The 17,382-nt window shown below is 27.0% G+C and overlaps 1 protein-coding gene across 1 annotated transcript in view; it reads left to right on the plus strand.

Moving 5' to 3' along the window:
• The window catches only part of LOC100209291 (RNA polymerase-associated protein CTR9 homolog), a 66,200-nt gene that overhangs the window by 20,774 nt on the left and 28,044 nt on the right, over positions 1–17,382 (plus strand). Inside the window, exons 8-13 of the mRNA XM_065790854.1 lie at positions 768–916; positions 1,087–1,194; positions 1,526–1,633; positions 1,766–1,885; positions 6,707–6,823; positions 12,869–12,958. Coding sequence (XP_065646926.1) covers positions 768–916; positions 1,087–1,194; positions 1,526–1,633; positions 1,766–1,885; positions 6,707–6,823; positions 12,869–12,958 — 692 coding nt within the window. The remainder of the gene's footprint in view (positions 1–767; positions 917–1,086; positions 1,195–1,525; positions 1,634–1,765; positions 1,886–6,706; positions 6,824–12,868; positions 12,959–17,382) is intronic.

Consider the following 17,382-nt stretch of genomic DNA (forward strand, 5'->3'; position numbering starts at 1 on the left):
CCTGTTACATTTACATGTCCAAACTGTAGTTAATCCATTATATTTGACATTTAACAAGTATCAGTAACAAATGGCATTAAATTAAAGACAAATAAACCCTGTTATGTTACCCAAGGGATTAGCTAAAACTCAGTTTAATTGCTCTGAGACTGATTGGCACTAAAGTTTCTTGAATTCTTTTATAGCTTTGATAGTGACAGGTAAATTTTTGATCTTGATCTAGCTAAAAAGTTGAACATGCTCTAGCGGAAAAGAGCTGTTGATCTTGATCTAGCTAAAAAGTTGAACTTGCTCTAGCTGTCAAGCTTGAGCCTCTGTCTCATTGTCCTAAGGTTGCATCTCTTTTTCATTTTTTTTAAGGTTGCATTTCTTTCTCTTTTTTTTTTTACAAATGCTACCATGGTTGCTGCTAAAGCAAATTTTCATTTCTTGTCATTTGATGTCAATGAATTTTTTCACTTTAAGTATTCCTTTGTGGTTAAAAAATATTTATTCATCTAGTTTTTTTACTTGGATATTATTTCTTTGGATTTTTCTACCATCTCTCGTCTTCATGCTTTTTAAACTCATACAGTTTACAATTTTCTGAAAACTTTCAGCCTAAAAAGTGGTTGCTTAGAACCTTGTTAGGAATGATTTTTATAAAAAAAAATAAAATAAAAAAAGAAAAAATAATATATAAACATGTTCAAAACAAATTTTATAAAAAACTAAAGTTAAGATCTTTTACTTTTTATTATATATTTTTTATTAATTGTTGATTTCAGCTGAAGTGCGTTTAGGCATGGGTCATTGTTTTTATCGTCTTAATCGAATGGAAAAAGCTCGATTAGCATTTGAAAGAGCATTGGCTTTGAATAGTCGATGTATAGGTGCATTGGTTGGGCTTGCTATACTTGAACTGAATTCAAAAAAGGTAAATAAAATTTTTGCATTGGTTTGATTTATCGTACCTAGAAATTCAAAAAGTGGTAAAATAATTTTTAGGTTTTTTAATCTATAAAATAAATTGTAGTAAAAATGTTTCTTAAAAGAAAGTTTAGTTATACTTGTTTTTAGTAGTTTTTTTATTTCTCTTTCTCTTAGCCGGACAGCATAAAAGTTGGAGTGCAGTTATTATCCAAAGGATATGCTATTGATAGTCAAAATGCCATGGTTCTTAACCATCTTGCAGAACACTTTTTCTTTAAAAAGGTTAATTTTTTTTATATACGAGTTGTTTATTTTGAAAGTGGGATAAGTCACCTTCTCAAAAAAATCAAATTATTGATAACAATGATTACAATATAACAGTATCTCTTTGTGAAATAATTTAAACCATTTATGTTAATAATTATTGAAATATTTTGGAAAGAAATTTTGCTAGTCAATGTTATAACGGTATATGTTAAAAAACAAACTTTTAAAAACTCTGTTTAAAAACAAAGTGACTTATGCCACTTTCAAAATAAATGGCTCATATCTAAAAGTTTAAAATTAGTTCTTTATTAAAAGATAAAAAAAAATGTTTTCAATTTTTAACCAGGATTATGCTAAAGTTCAACATTTAGCCTTGCATGCATTTCATGGAACTGAAGTCGAAGCCATGCAAGCTGAAAGTTGTTATCATTTAGCACGTTCATTTCATGTCCAGGTTAGTCAAATATATTAAAAATATTCAAGACTGCAAAACTCTTTGAAGAGATATATTGATGTTTTGTAAATCTTAAATTATGTATTTTTACTTTATTATAGTGAGATTAAAGTTATATTTATTGTACTTTAGGGAGATTATGATCAGGCCTTTCAGTATTATTATCAAGCAACTCAATTTTCAGCTCCTAACTATGTGCTGCCATGGTTTGGATTAGGGCAAATGTATATAGCTAGAGGTGATACAGTCAATGTAATGTCATTTCTTTAGTTTATATTATCTATTAAATCTCAAAGTTTCTTACAAATAGAATTTAAGAATGAAATTACCTAAAATTAGGATGTAGTAATTTGGATTATTGCTCAATTATTATCATTTTAATATTATATTACATAATAAATAATAAAAACCCATCAATTATACTTAACATTTAACTCATTTTTAAACAACTTAACTTTGCAAGGGATGTTGTTCCAGGGTGGACAGTGGTCCTTAAAAACCTTGAAAACCTGTTCTGAACCTGTTGAAATGTTCTGGAAAAATCCTGGAGAAACACCCCTTTTAGCAATAAATCCTGGAAATCCTTGAACTTTTTTCTGAAATACTTTAATATTTCATTATCACGTTTTTACCTTTTACAGAAATATTATTAATACTGCGTAGATTTCTACTGAATTTATTAATTATGTATTTTCTGACTTGCAAAAAAGTTTTTGTTAACTGTTACTGTCAGTATTATTATTATCTAGTAACTATTTAAAAAATATAATATATAACTAATATAATGCCTAAGACAAAGAACTGTCATTTTTAATCAGAATGGCTATACAACTAAAAGAATTCTTCTTGGGTAAAATTTTGTATTTCAAATTCTAAAAAAGGCAAGCTATAGTTGGTGCAGAACAGATATTGATATTTCTAACATGAGAGTATCTGCCTTGGATTCTCATCCAACTGGTAAGAAGCATAAATTTAATGCAAAAACACATAATGCAGCAGATATATTCTTTACTGGTAGTTTAATAGTTTTTTATTTTAATTAAAGTTTTTTACTTTTATTTAAATATATGTTTTCCTGAATTTTGGAAAGCTTGTAGACAATTAATTGACTGTGTTCTATCAGTAACTTACATAAAAGTTCTCCTAATTTAAAAAAATATAAACTATGAATCAGCACAGCCTTGTATTGAGGATCTTCAATCTCCAGCTCTGTTTACCAAGGCAGAAATAATATTAAATGAAGTAATGTCACATTTTTCTTTATGATTGTGCTTAAATTTAAATAAAATATTCTAGTTCTTATTCTTTGACAGCACAATAGTACTAAAGGTTGCATTAAGCAAAACAAAGTGTGGTTACCTTATTAATTTTGGATTAGCACCATACTATCGAGTCCAGCTTTTCTCTGATCTCAAAGCATCACTAATCATTGTTTTGTCATATGATGAGAGTATGAGTGTTATCTTCAAAATGAACAAATGGATTTCCAAGTTAGATACTGAAATTTATATTCTGGTGTTGTAAAAGCTAGATATATTGACTCAAAATTCCTCAGACGCCCTAATTCACAAAATTTATTTACAAACTCATTGAAGCAACAGAGGTGTTTAATCTTGGAAAACTAATTCAACTATCAATGGATGGTCCTAATGTTAATTGGGAGGTTTTGAAAATGTTAGATAAAAATAGACAGGAAAAATAATATTGAGGTATAGTTAATATGGGGAATTGCAGTTTGCACATTGTTCATGGTGCCTTACAGACAGCAACTATATATATATATATATATATATATATATATATATATATATATATATATATATATATATATATATATATATATATATATATATATATATATATATATATATATATATATATATATATATATACGTAGGCGTCCTAAAAACAAGAGCTATGAAGCTATTTTAGATCATTATCTTGACAAATTTGTACCTTTTAAAGATCTTGCTTAAAAAATTGAAAGGATTCCTAGTTCTATTTGAAACAGACAGACCTATGGTGGCATTTTTATTGAACAGTTTGAAAAATATGTTGCAAAATTTGATGAAAATGATCCTCAAGCCAAGCATTTTAAAAGAAGCTGCAACATTTAGTTAACCAAAGATTGAAGTAGAGAAATCAAATAACCTAAGTAGACCGAATTGACAAACAGCACTGAAATGCTAAGTTCTCTTCATTGTTAACCAGAAGAGAAATTAGAATTTAAAAAAGAATGCAGGCAGATTACCATAATGTTATTGCAAAATTTACAAGAAAGATGCCCATTCAAGTATTCTTTAAAGAGGAATGCTTCATCTTTGTCTCCTAATGCAATGGTTTAAAACAAGGAAGTATCCACTCTGAAATTCAAGGGTCTTACTGAAAGATTAAGTGCATTAAAATGGCTTTCAAATGACAATGCATATGATGCAAAACAATAATTTGATGAATTTTCTGGTGCAGAATGTGTTCGATTTAGAGTCTTTGAAATGATAATTAATAAATTTGAGTCTTTTAATGAATTAACTGATTCTGTTGATAAATTTCTTGATGTCTATTTGCTCAAAACTCAAAAGTATTCAGCATTGTAGAAAGTCTGTGCTATCATTTTTGTTTTCTCTCATAGCCAATAGAGCAAGGATTTAATGTTAACAAGCAGTTGTTAGTTGAAAATCTACAAGAAAGATCTCTTACCAGTGATTTTTAAAAAGCTGAAGGTTAAAAGCTGAATTCAGTGTTGAAGGAAAATAAGGATTAGTGCTGTTTTAAGGATTGACCACTTCAATATAAAATCAGCATAATTTTTATCTTTCAATTCCTATATGTATTTTAACATAGTTGAGAACTCAATCAATTGTAAATACATTGACATTGAAAAATTTAACTCTTCAAACATCAATATTAATTGTTTTTTTCTATTTCATTTAAATATCGCTTCATTAGTTAAACATTTTGACAAACTAAGCTGAAATCTGATTTATTCCCAACAACTCCAATAAATCTTAGTGGATATGTTTGTGGACATACTCCAACAAAAACTTCATTTGGAGGTGCTCTACTTTATATTTCTAATAAACTAGTTTATAAATCTAGTAATGATTTACTTATGTATAAGCCCCAATTCTTAGAGTCTGTATTTGTTGAAATCATTTTCCCTAAAAAGTCTAATATCATAGTAGGCTGTGTTTATTGCCATCCTAACATGGATATTAATGAATTTATTGTTTCATAATTAGCTATTCTATTTGAAAAACTTACTGATGAAAAAAATAAAATTATCATTATAAACGGTGATTTTAATGCAGATCTTATAAAAGCAAACTTAAATAATTCTTAAATAATTTAAATAATCTCGGAGTATTTGAACACCATTGCTTCAAACAACTTTCTTCCTTTTATAATTTTTCCGACAAGAATTACCAATCACTCAAGTACTTTAATAGATAATATATTTTCTAATTCAACTTCTAAAGATATTTTTTCCAGCAATCTAACTATTAGAATATCAGATCATTTGCCACTGTTTCTAATTTATTCATCTTTTAAAAAAAGAAATATTAATTCTCGTAAAAGCAATATTCTTCTTCGAAACTTCAAAAAATAGTGAAGAATTCAGGAATGATTAATTGAAAATCAACTGGGATAAAGTAATCAAAGTTTCCAATAGTAATACAAATAAATCATATGAAAATTTCTTCACTAGCTTTAACTCTCTTCTAGACAAACACGCACTGCTAAAAAAACTGAGTAATTGTGGCTTAACTCGGAGCCTTAAACCATGGATTACTTCAGCAGTTTTAACTTCGATAAAAAAAAACAAACAATATATTTAAGAAGTTCCTTAAAACAAAAAATCTTCATGACAAACTAATTCTTGAAAAAAGTTACAAAACCTATAGAAATTACATTATTTATAAAACTGTTGTTACTTGTTTTTTTTACTGTTTTTTTCAACTCTACTACTAATACTGCTATTATCATTAACTTACCTTTGTTTTATAAATCTTGTTAATATTATTTACAATGATAGTGATAGTGATTAAATTGTAGTAATAGTTTTATGGTTATTGTCCTAATTTTTGCTGTTATGTTTATTTTAATAATTTCTGTCATTTTACCATAGTTTTTATCATTAGTTATAATTTTTAGTAAATTTATCATGTTATAGTTAGTATTTGTAATGTTTTTTTATTCACATTATTATTAATATTATTATTATTTTTATATTATTATTGCAATTACTAATATTATCTTTATTTATTAGTGCTTTTTTTTCCTTGCTTTCCTTTTTTTTATTTTTTTTTATTTATTTTTTTTCCTCTTTAATTTATTTTAAATTCTTTCTATGTTTTATTTATAGTTTTTTTTTTTGTATTTGTTTTTTTGTTTTTCTTATTTTTAGGTGTCACTCTATTGACTAGTCTTTAACTATAGTGACATTTTGACATTTAACCTTATTTATGTGACATTTAACCTTATTTGTGTGAATTTATATATTATTGTAAATTTTTGTATTTAATGGTTAAATAAATGGATTATGTTATGGTGTTTTTTGAATACTTTATATTTTATTGAAAACATTTTAGTTTTATTGCTTATGATTGGCAAAACGCTTTTTTTCATTCACCCACTGTTAAGCCAATATATTGTTTTATCAGGTAGATTTTGAGAAGAAACAACACATTTATATACCACGTTTTTGATAAACATTTTCCATTCATTGGACAATTATTTTTTTATTTGAAATTACAATTCTCTGCAGTGGATAAACACTTTCCCTCCTCTAATAAATTACATAATGTTTTTAATCTAAGTACAATTAAAGTTAGCTACAGTTTCACAAAAAAATATATATATATTATATTTATTTGAAATAATATACTATAAAAATCTTATATTGCTGCATCTCTACCTTTGTTTCATAGTTTGACCAAGTTTTTTTATGATTTTTAATGAATTTTTAAAGGTTTTTAATGAACGACTGAATAACTTCTTATAATAAATAACAGTTATTTTTAGTGATAAGTTTTTAATGATAAATGCTTCCAATAAATATTTGCTTTATTTAAGGCTTCACAATGTTTTGAGAAAGTCTTGAAGCATCAACCAAATAACTATGAGACAATGAAGATTCTTGGATCATTATACAGTTCATCTAGTGAACCAGAGAAGAGAGAGTTAGCAAAAGTAATGGATTTTCTGTAAAATTGTTTTTGATAAATTTAGGTTTTCTTCAAATTTTCATATAATCATTTTTATTACCAAATTTTTGTTTATTTTTTACAAGATTGATAGAGTATTCTGTGTTTTGTTTTATTTTATTTTGTATATATTCAGTAGAATATTCTGTGTTCTATTTTATTCTACTGCATTTTCTATTATTTAGGCTAAACCTAACTTTTTTTTCTCAAAGTTATATTATATTTTATTATATATAAGTTATAATATTTATTTTATTTTAAGAATATTCATACTTGAACTTTTTATTATTTAAGAATGTTTTATGTATTTTTTTGCAAGTATATTTAATTTTTAATGTTTTGGTATTGTATACAAATTTAGTTATTAAAATACTTTATTACAGGAATAATCTTTTTATGGTATTTTAGTTTTTATTGTATTTTGCAATATAAATTAAATTTTTTTAAACAAGACTGTAATAATTGCTAAAATATAGTATAAGAAAAGTATAAGAAGTATTAAATTATAAAATTTTTTTTAATAATTTTTTTAATTTTTATATATAATTTTTCTATAGGGGCATTCCACGTCAAGTGGAACCACCCATCTGACATAACCGACTCGGATTTTGATGAAAATTGGCTCAAATGTTGGGCATATGGACAGAAGAAAAACATGTAAATTTTTTTGACTTTGGTCAATTATTTTCTGAGATATGACCTTTCAAAGTTTTGACCTTTTCACTTGACCTTGGTTATTTAAAACGTCATAACTTTTTTGCTATTATACTTAGAAAGTTGATTTTGGTGGCAAATAGAAGCTCTTGCATAGACGAACAACTTTGTGTCTATACAAAAAAGTGATAAGTTCAATAAAAAAAAAGTTATTAGTCATTTGGTCATTTGACCTTTGACCCTGGTCGATAGCAAAGGTCAAAAGTTATAATTTTTTTTTTACAGATTGCTTTTTTTATTGTAGATGTCCCATGAAAAAATCTTTTTGGGATTCCCATAAACAGCTTTGGAAATAATATTAAAGTATAAGTAGGTTCTAAAAATTTAATATTTAAATACCTTAAAATTATACAGTATTTTAAGATAATTTATTGAATGTAGGCCCTAGGTTATATAATAGGTACCATATACCAATATACTTTGATTTGGTGATACTTGGCCCGTATATATATATATATATATATATATATATATATATATATATATATATATATATATATATATATATATATATATATATATATATATATATATATATATATATATATATATATATATATATGTATATATATGTATATATATATATATATATATACAAATATACATATATATATGCATATATATATATATATATATATATATATATATATATAGAGAGAGAGAGAGAGAGAGAGAGAGAGAGAGAGAGAGAGAGAGAGAGAGAGAGAGAGAGAGAGAGAGAGAGAGAGAGAGAGAGAGAGAGAGAGAGTTAACGATGATGCAAGTTAAGTGCTTTGGTTGCTCCTTCAGACTCTTTAGAAGTAATGAAGTATGACCAACCAGTTGTAGTTTTGGGTTTGACTGCTAGCAAAAGATCATTCAAATCAACGGTAAAAATATCTGACGGATCTCTAAAGGAGAAAAGTTGACTTGAACCATCAGGGTGAAGAAAGTTCATGATTACTTCTCTTTTTTCTGGATTGCTTTCCAACACACAACCTATCCACCAATGTTCATCATACTCTACAACCATGTAACCAGTAATTGAACTGAAGTTGAGCTGGCAAACATTCTGTGATGTAATTTTTTCAATTCTAGACACAGAACTGGAACTATAATCTTGTACTTGAAGTTCATTCGTGGATAGTGGTTTAAAGCAATGAAGTTTTTCGGTACCATGAATCGTTTTAGCATTTGAAAATCTTTAATATTGTGGATTCGATTTGCCAATTATTTGCAGTGAGGTATTCAAAGGAAATTCCATGGACATCTTTTTTAGCAAAAGTATATAATTGATGTGGTCATTATTTAGTCATGGTATGGACGTTGTAAGCTTGCTTTTGCTGCTTCACGTTTAACAGTTCCTCCAACTCCATCACAAGGGCCCGTACCATGACTTGTGGCAAAGAAATGCCATTCGGTTGGAATACCATAATCCTCTTTGTGATAGCACAGGTTTATGAAATTCTTGCAGTTTTTGTATTGTGTTGCACAGCCATCACTAAAACATGTTATTTTTAATAGCTCAAATTTCACTTTTAAAAAATTAATTAGTTTACGCTGAAAAAGATGAACTGCAATTGTGTCATGAGTATTACATTCCAAAAGCAGTACATAATTTCCATGACATAAATTTCCTTCATATTTATAATAAAAAACAAAAGGATGTAAAGTTGCTTGATTATTTATCCAATGATATCCCTGTGCTGCATCTTGTATAATAAATGCATAATTTTCTGAAAAATCACCGATAACCAGAAATTCTCCATCTGATAAATTGTTTTTCTTCCAGTCTTAATATTTTGCCTGCTCTTTAGCAATAAAATCATGCCTAGTAAGTGTTTTCAAACTCCCTAAAAATCTTTCAATAAATTCTTTAGTGGACTGTATAAAGGTTTGAAGCTGGGACCTATTTGTTGTAGTCCATGAATGATACATACACACACAGTGAGTACTACTTGCTCCTGCAAAGACACATTTTTTTAAAAGTAGCTCTGCAAACTTCGAAAACCCAATGCTGATATTTGGATACTTTTCTGAAAAAAATTGATAAACTTCCTTCAAATTACTTAAAACTAATCTTTTCTGAATATGTTTTCTTTCCCCATTTTTCATAACAGATAGAAAATCTTTTTTTCCAGGCATTACACGGCTAACAGTGTCAGAGTAATAAAACTCTTTTACCATATCTTTCACATGTACAGGTCGTGGTTTCCTTTTTTTTGGGTTAGGGGTTGATAAAACACCTTTGGTTATAAAAACTTCTTTTGCTTGAGATACAAGTCGATGCAAACAATTAAATTCTCTCATCACTTTTCGATTACTCTATTGAGCAACAAATATTGTCAAAATCCTGATCTTTTCACTCTTACTTTGTGTTGATTTATACTTATCCTGAAACACTTTAACAATGTCATCAGCACATGTGTTGTAAACTTTTTTTTAATTGCTTTGTATTCATCATCCTCTAAAGTATCAACAGCATCTGAATTAGTAGATAAAAGGTCTAACTTCATTTTTACAAGTTTTTTAAGCTTTATATTTTTCTCCGGAATATAACTTTTAACAGTTTGTAACTTGCGTTTATTCAAGGGTGACTCACCCAATAATGACAAGGATTTATTAAAAGTAGAAATTTCTACTTCCTGGCACTGATAATTTTCATCTCCATTGTCACTACAAATATCTTGAGATCTGGAACTGCTTTGAGAATCTGATTCTGTTTTACAACTTTCAGAATTTTTATCATCACATAATCCTATTTCGGAAGGTAAGCCAGTGACCTCTTTCAGCAAGTATCACATATTTTTGCTCCAGCCATAAGTTGAGGGATACATAGCTACTTGCCGACTAGTAGCAACCCTCAAGGTTTTATATTGTTTTTTCTTATGGTGTTGGAAAGGATCATAACAATAGTGTTGTCTGTTCTTTAACTATTTTACTTGTGCTTGAAGTGCCATTTTTAATCTAAATTTAATTTGAAAGTTGCTAAAAACTAATTCCTAAGTTGTCTTTTGATGACTAGTTTAATGGAAATGAATTGATTATTTTAATATAAATATATATAGATTTAAGCCTCATATAATTTAATACTGACTTGTATGTATTTATAGTACTAGTAATTAAATTACAACCTAGAAAATTAAATAAAAAAAGGAAATAGTTAATAATATATATTTACAATAGGCTATTTACAGAAAATGACCTCAAAATATCGCATTTGTAAGGCCAATAAATATTAAATTTTTAGAACCTACTTATACTTTAATATTATTTCCAAAGCTGTTTATGAAAATCCCAAAAAGATTTTTTCATGGGACATCCACAATAAAAAAAGCAATCTGTAAAAAAAAAATTATAACTTTTGACCTTTGCCATCGACCAGGGTCAAAGGTCAAATGACCAAATGACTAATAACTTTTTTTTTATTGAACTTATCACTTTTTGTATAGACACAAAGTTGTTCGTCTATGCAAGAGCTTCTGTTTGCCACCAAAATAAACTTCCTAAGTATAATAGCAAAAAAGTTATGACGTTTTAAATAACCAAGGTCAAGTGAAAAGGTCAAAACTTTGAAAGGTCATATCTCAGAAAATAATTGACCAAAGTCAAAAAAGTTTACATGTTTTTCTTCTGTCCATATGCCCAACATGTGAGCCAATTTTCATCAAAATCCGAGTCGGTGATGTTGAATTTGACCAAAAAGTGGTTCCACTTGACGTGAAATGCCCCTATAACAAAGAAAATTGTAAAAGGTCATGAGAAAAAGGTTGCTTTCAAAAATTTGGAATTCTTTGAGATGATTCAGGGTTATAATTTGATAATTTTTATATAATTTAATGTGATAATTTTTTTTTTTTAATATAAATCTGTTTTGGAAAGGAAAATCAAGAAAAGTGCTGTGTGCTTTAATTACTTTACTTTTAAAGTTTAATTACCAAGTTAATTTAAGTCAGAAACTAATAAAATTAGGTATATGTAATAAAAACTTTTTTTTATTTTTGTAATCAAGCATTTTTTTAATACGAGTTCTCTCATAACAAAGGTGCATGAACTGTGATACAAGTTGCAATGAAATGATTAACAGAAGACTTAAAAGGCTATATAAAATGTAGGTAAACACATAGTTGGATAGAATCCCATAACACTAATGTACATAATAAAATCCAAATGAATAAAAGTCTTTTGAACATATGTCAATTATCACTGTTGTTTAATATCTATTAACATAAAGAAGACTGTGAACACATTGTGCTGTTAACAAAAATGTTAACAGCACAATGTGTTCTAACCAGAGATATAGGTCTGGTGACTAAAGTCTTTGTCTTGAGATATCTCAAGACTCATATTCCACTGTCTTGGTCTTAGAGCTCTTCTCGAAACTTCTATTCAACAGTATGGTCTTTGAAGTCTAAGTATCAGACCCTTAATGTAATTTCTTGATCTTTACAAGAAATCCTTTCCCTTAAATTTAAGTCCTTAAATAAAAGTTCTAATTTTCATTAAGGTTTGAGTATATGGTTGCATTAAAAGCAATGATAGTCATTTTATTGCAGCAAGGTAGTTAAGATATTATTAATATTTTGTGTCAAACATTGAAAAAGACAAATGCATTGAGCTACAGAGTTAGCTTATAAATTTTATATAATGGTTTTTTTTCTCCTGGTCAATAAGGTGCTCCAAAATGACATAATAGTCTTATTGCAAAGCACAACAGAAGAACATTTAACTAAGCAGTTTGTGCCCCCTTTTCTGGCTATATTTGTTGCAAATATGGCCAGAGCAGGAATCAGACCTTGGGCCTCTTGGTTCTGAGGTCAGCACTTTAACCACTGTGTCATAGCTAATCAAAATTAGCTTATGTTGTTCAAGCATTTGTAAATGTATTGATCTGGTAATGTTTTTACAACAAATAGGAGGATCAGTAAATATGTATATGTGTCAAATACTTTATTAGTTTCTTTGATAAGAGATAATATATAAACTTTTAATTTTTATACTAATGTTATCTATTGTAAAAATAGGTGATTTTTTAAAAATTATTTTCTTGATTAGAGGATAATCCATCAATATTCAGGTTAAATGATGAGTGAAGTTTAAGCTAGTCAAAGCGCACATAGAATTAGTGAATTTTGTACTGGATAACATCAGTATCTAGTTAATACTGGCTTTAGTTGTATTTTTTATTTATGATTTTTATCTTTTATTTTAATTAATTAAAAATAAAAATAACAAACATAAGTAAAATAAAAAGCATTATAAAATTACATTCTTTCATCTCACGGTTTTTAATAACATAGTTTATTTTCTGTTCAATAAGGGTTTTATTTTTTTGTAGAAACATCTTAAAAAAGTGACAGAACAGTTTCCTGATGATGTTGAAGCATGGATTGAGTTGGCTGGCATACTTGAACAAGCAGATGTGCAAGTAACAATTAATTTATCAAGTTTATTACAATTCCAAGGGAAATTTTTCTTCCACATTTTAGATTTTCATAAAATTTAAGTTTGTCTGCATAAAGTAAATTCTATTAAAATTTAAGTTCAAAACCATTTTGTTACTCATGAAAATAAAAAAATATCATGTTTTAAAATTCAGATTGTTTTCTTTAAACTCTAAATTATTTTTTTTTTTCACTGAGCTCTGTGTTATTATAAAATTTTATACTTTTTGTTTACTTTTTTATATATATTATTTTGAATTAAAAGACTTAAAATCTTTTTAATTTTTTAATTTGTTTTTTATTTATCTTTTTTATCTGAGATTATTTAATTGGCAATAAACTAAAAACACAGTTTGAAGTGCTTATATTTTATCTACTTACAGCTTAAAAATATTAAAAATCAAATTCAAAGATCAAAATTGGTTTTTAATAATAAAGAAACTGTTGAGATCTAACGCCAAGTTAGATTTATGTCAGTCGTTACTATAGATTGAACAATTAAATGAAGAGTAACAAATAAGATAAATAAATCAGTAAATAAATGCATTAATAGAAATAAAAATAAATTATTTAGAGTTTAAGAAGCAATAAAAAATAAGCGATAGTTTATTTAGTTTGTATTTAAATACATTCAGGTTATCAGCTTCAACAATTTCATTTGGTAATTTGTTCCATACACATATCGTTCTAATCGTTATAAAGTTTTTGCGTAATTTGATGGAAAAGTTATTGCTATTTTTTAAAAATAAACGATGTTTATGTCTGTCTTGTCTGAGATGCAGGACCAGTCCTGTGCTCTTTATTTTAATATTTACATCTTATTTGTAAAGAATGAGCTAAAATAAGTGCAATATTCCAGTTAATAGTATCAATACCATTTATACATTTGAATAAGATCACTTCTTATTCTACGCTCTTTAAGTGTTGTTAAATTCAGTTTTTTAAGATGTTGAACATCTTCCAGATTTGTAATATCTTTTTCAAGATAAGGAGACCAAACCTGTACCGCATATTCTAAATGTGGTCTAACATAACTTGTCAATAATAACTTGATATTGTTAGCATTTTTGAATTTAAAACATTTTTTTAATGTTCCCAATTTACTATTAGCTTTTGAAACAGCTGACTTGACTTGCATATCCCATTTTAAATCATTTGATATTATGACACCTACATCTTTCTCATAAGTTGCTTTACGTAAAGTTTCAATACTACCATTATTGTCCATCATATAATCATAATTTGCATTGTATTTCCCCATGTGCTTGATTTTACATTTATCAAAATTAAAATTCATCAACCAGACTTTTGACAAATTATCAAGTGCTTTAATATCTTCCTCCAGTAATTGCTTACCAATTACATCATTAACTTCAGCAATAACTTTGTTATCATCAGCATATAGTGTACATGGATTGGATAATAAAGTTGGCAAATCGTTTATGAAGATTAAAAGCAGCAAGGGCCCCAGAACAGATCCCTGTGGGACACCACTAAGAACCATTTTCCAACTAGACAAAGAATTACCTATAACCACTCTTTGTTTACGATTTGATAAAAATGATTTTATCCAATTGATAATACTTTTACTCAAACCATACAATTACAACTTGTGTAATAATCTTCTGTGAGACTTTATCAAAAGCTTTATCAAAATCTGATAAAGAATATCAAATGATTTATTATTTGCTAACCCAGTTGTAATTATATCTATATTCTCTAATAAATTTGTAGTACAACTTGTGCCTTTTAAAAAGCCGTATTGGTGTATTGATAATAAGTTGTTAGTTGATAGATGATGCATGATATAATTCTTTCTAACGTTTTTCAAACCACAGATGTCAATGATACCGACCGGTAATTAGATGCTTTACTTCTATTACCCTTCTTAAACAATGGTGTTACATTAGCTTCTTTCCATATATTAGGGATTGACATTTTAGATAGTGACTTTTTAAAAAGTAATGTCAATGGTTGAGCAAAAACTCTACTACAATTATTAAGGACATAAGAATGAATACCATCAGGACCAATAGATTTTTTTCTATTGATTGCAATTAATTTATCAAGTACTTCTTTTTCTTCCACAACAATATTTTCCATTTTATTCACACAGTGTGTATCAAAATATGCCAAACAATTTCAATTTAAATCATTCGTACGTACTCCATTGTGGTATTCAATCGTATTAATATAATTTTTTATCTTTTGCTTACTTTTAATATAACTATGCAATAATTTTGGATCAGATTCTGCTTTTTGTTCTATTTTTGATTCATTCTGGACAGCTTGTTCAATTTGCTTAGAGACTGCTCTTTTTGTTCGATTATATTCCTTTTTTGTTTCACTATTTGACCAATTTAACTTTTTGTTTTTTGATTTTATTTGTGACTATAACTCATCATTAATCCATAATTCATGAGACCTGTTGTTGCTTTTCATTAAAAGTATAAATTTATTGCAGGCTGAATCATAAAGACTTATAAAAACGTTGTACGATTCATTAATGTCTTTATTATTAAACGCATTGGACCAGTCACTATTATTTAGAAATGTTGATAATGATTCATAATCACCACGTTTATAGTTAAATTTAACCATATTTGACACATTATTTTGAACCTCATTTACAATAAAATACCAACTAATTACGTGATGTCCCTGTTCTGTGTTGCTAAGAGGTGCATTATGCTCAATACAGTCGATACAATTAGCATTATCAGTTATTAGTAAGTCTAATGTGTTACTAGTAGTACCATTAGCTTTTTGAAACGTATGTTCTTTAATACATTGAGAAAAATAACAATTTTCTAAACAACTGATAAAATTAGAAGCATGAGGACTATGAGACAAAACACCTTCATTCGACCATAAAATTGTGTTATAATTGATGTCTCCAGCAATTAATATGTTAGTAAAAACCTTATTATCAATATAACGTTTAGCATATATAGTGTGCTGATTATTTTATCATTCAAAGTGTCGTCGGTATTTGGAGGCCTATAAATACAATCAACAAATTTTTAGGTTACCACTGTTAATACATGTCCATATTTGTTCATTATTTTTAGTTAGTTCATTATTATTAGTAGATTTAGATCGTTGAAAGTGACTTCATAAGAATTAAATTTATCATTAATGTATATACATAGACCACCTCCACACTTTCCATTTTTATGGTCACATCTATTCATATCTAGACATAATTATCGATAAGGTATCAGATGTTTCATTATACCATGTTTCACATACACAAAAAACATCAGGTGTGTAAGTACTTATAAATGTTCTTAATTCATCTATTTTGTTGTTTAGAGACGTAGCATTGGTATAATAAAATTAGCATTGGTGTAATAAAACATTTTATTTAACTTGCTTTCTTGTCGTTTTTTTTTTTTTTTTGTGGTGTCTGTGCAAAACAAACACGAGGTCAGGGGTAATAATAAAAAAAGTAATTAAAACAAACAATACAAAACAGACTTTAGTTTAGCATAAAAATAAGAAATTGTTAAGAAAAGTAATCAAAACAAACAATAAACAACAAACTTTTAGTGTTCTTGTTTAGTGTAAATAAAAGGAATCGCTGTTGAAAAATAAAAATAAATTTATAAAAGAAACATTTTAAAAACAACATTTTAAAAATGGACTAAAAATAAAAAATATATTAAAAAAGTTTTTTTTCTTAATTTTTTTATTTTTTAAAAGTAAAAAATAAACTATTTCACTACTAAAAAGTAAAAAATAAACTATTTTACGGGACCCAAGGCCTTACACTCAATGACTGAAAATGTTAGGCATCTAAGTACAACGCATTCCAATTGGTGCCATTTTTACTTTTTTAAATTCACGTTGAATTACCAAGGGTATTAAAAAATCATCCAAAGTAAAACAAAAGTTATACATTAAGTATAGTCTATTAATTTAGTCTATTTTTTACTTTTTAGTCCATTTTTAAAATGTTGTTTTTAAAATTTTTTTTAATGTATTTTTACTGAGGGTTTAATATACAAAATTAGTTGTAGAAGGAACGTGATGTAACTATGTAGCTGTAGAAATAACACATATTATACTATTAGTAAGTAGTTAGAGAAATAACTATTAGTAAGTAATTAAAGATGTAACATAATAGGTATCTCAAAATAATCTCACTTATTTTTTTATTTATCTTCTTAAACATTTGTGATATTACTATACTATTGAATTATCACTAATCACGTGGCTTATTATATTTTTGAACTAATCACAAAATCTTTTTGATATAGACTTTGGTTTACAATTTTTAATCTAAGATAACTAATGGTGTTTTTTCTTCCAAATAGACATCTAACTGCGCCATAACGTTTTTTAAATTTAGGCCATATATTTTCATCCACTATGTAAAATTTGATATTTTTGTACATGCAGTTTG

The sequence above is a fragment of the Hydra vulgaris genome, chromosome 02 (assembly GCF_038396675.1).
Source record: "Hydra vulgaris chromosome 02, alternate assembly HydraT2T_AEP".
Lineage (NCBI taxonomy): Eukaryota > Metazoa > Cnidaria > Hydrozoa > Anthoathecata > Hydridae > Hydra > Hydra vulgaris.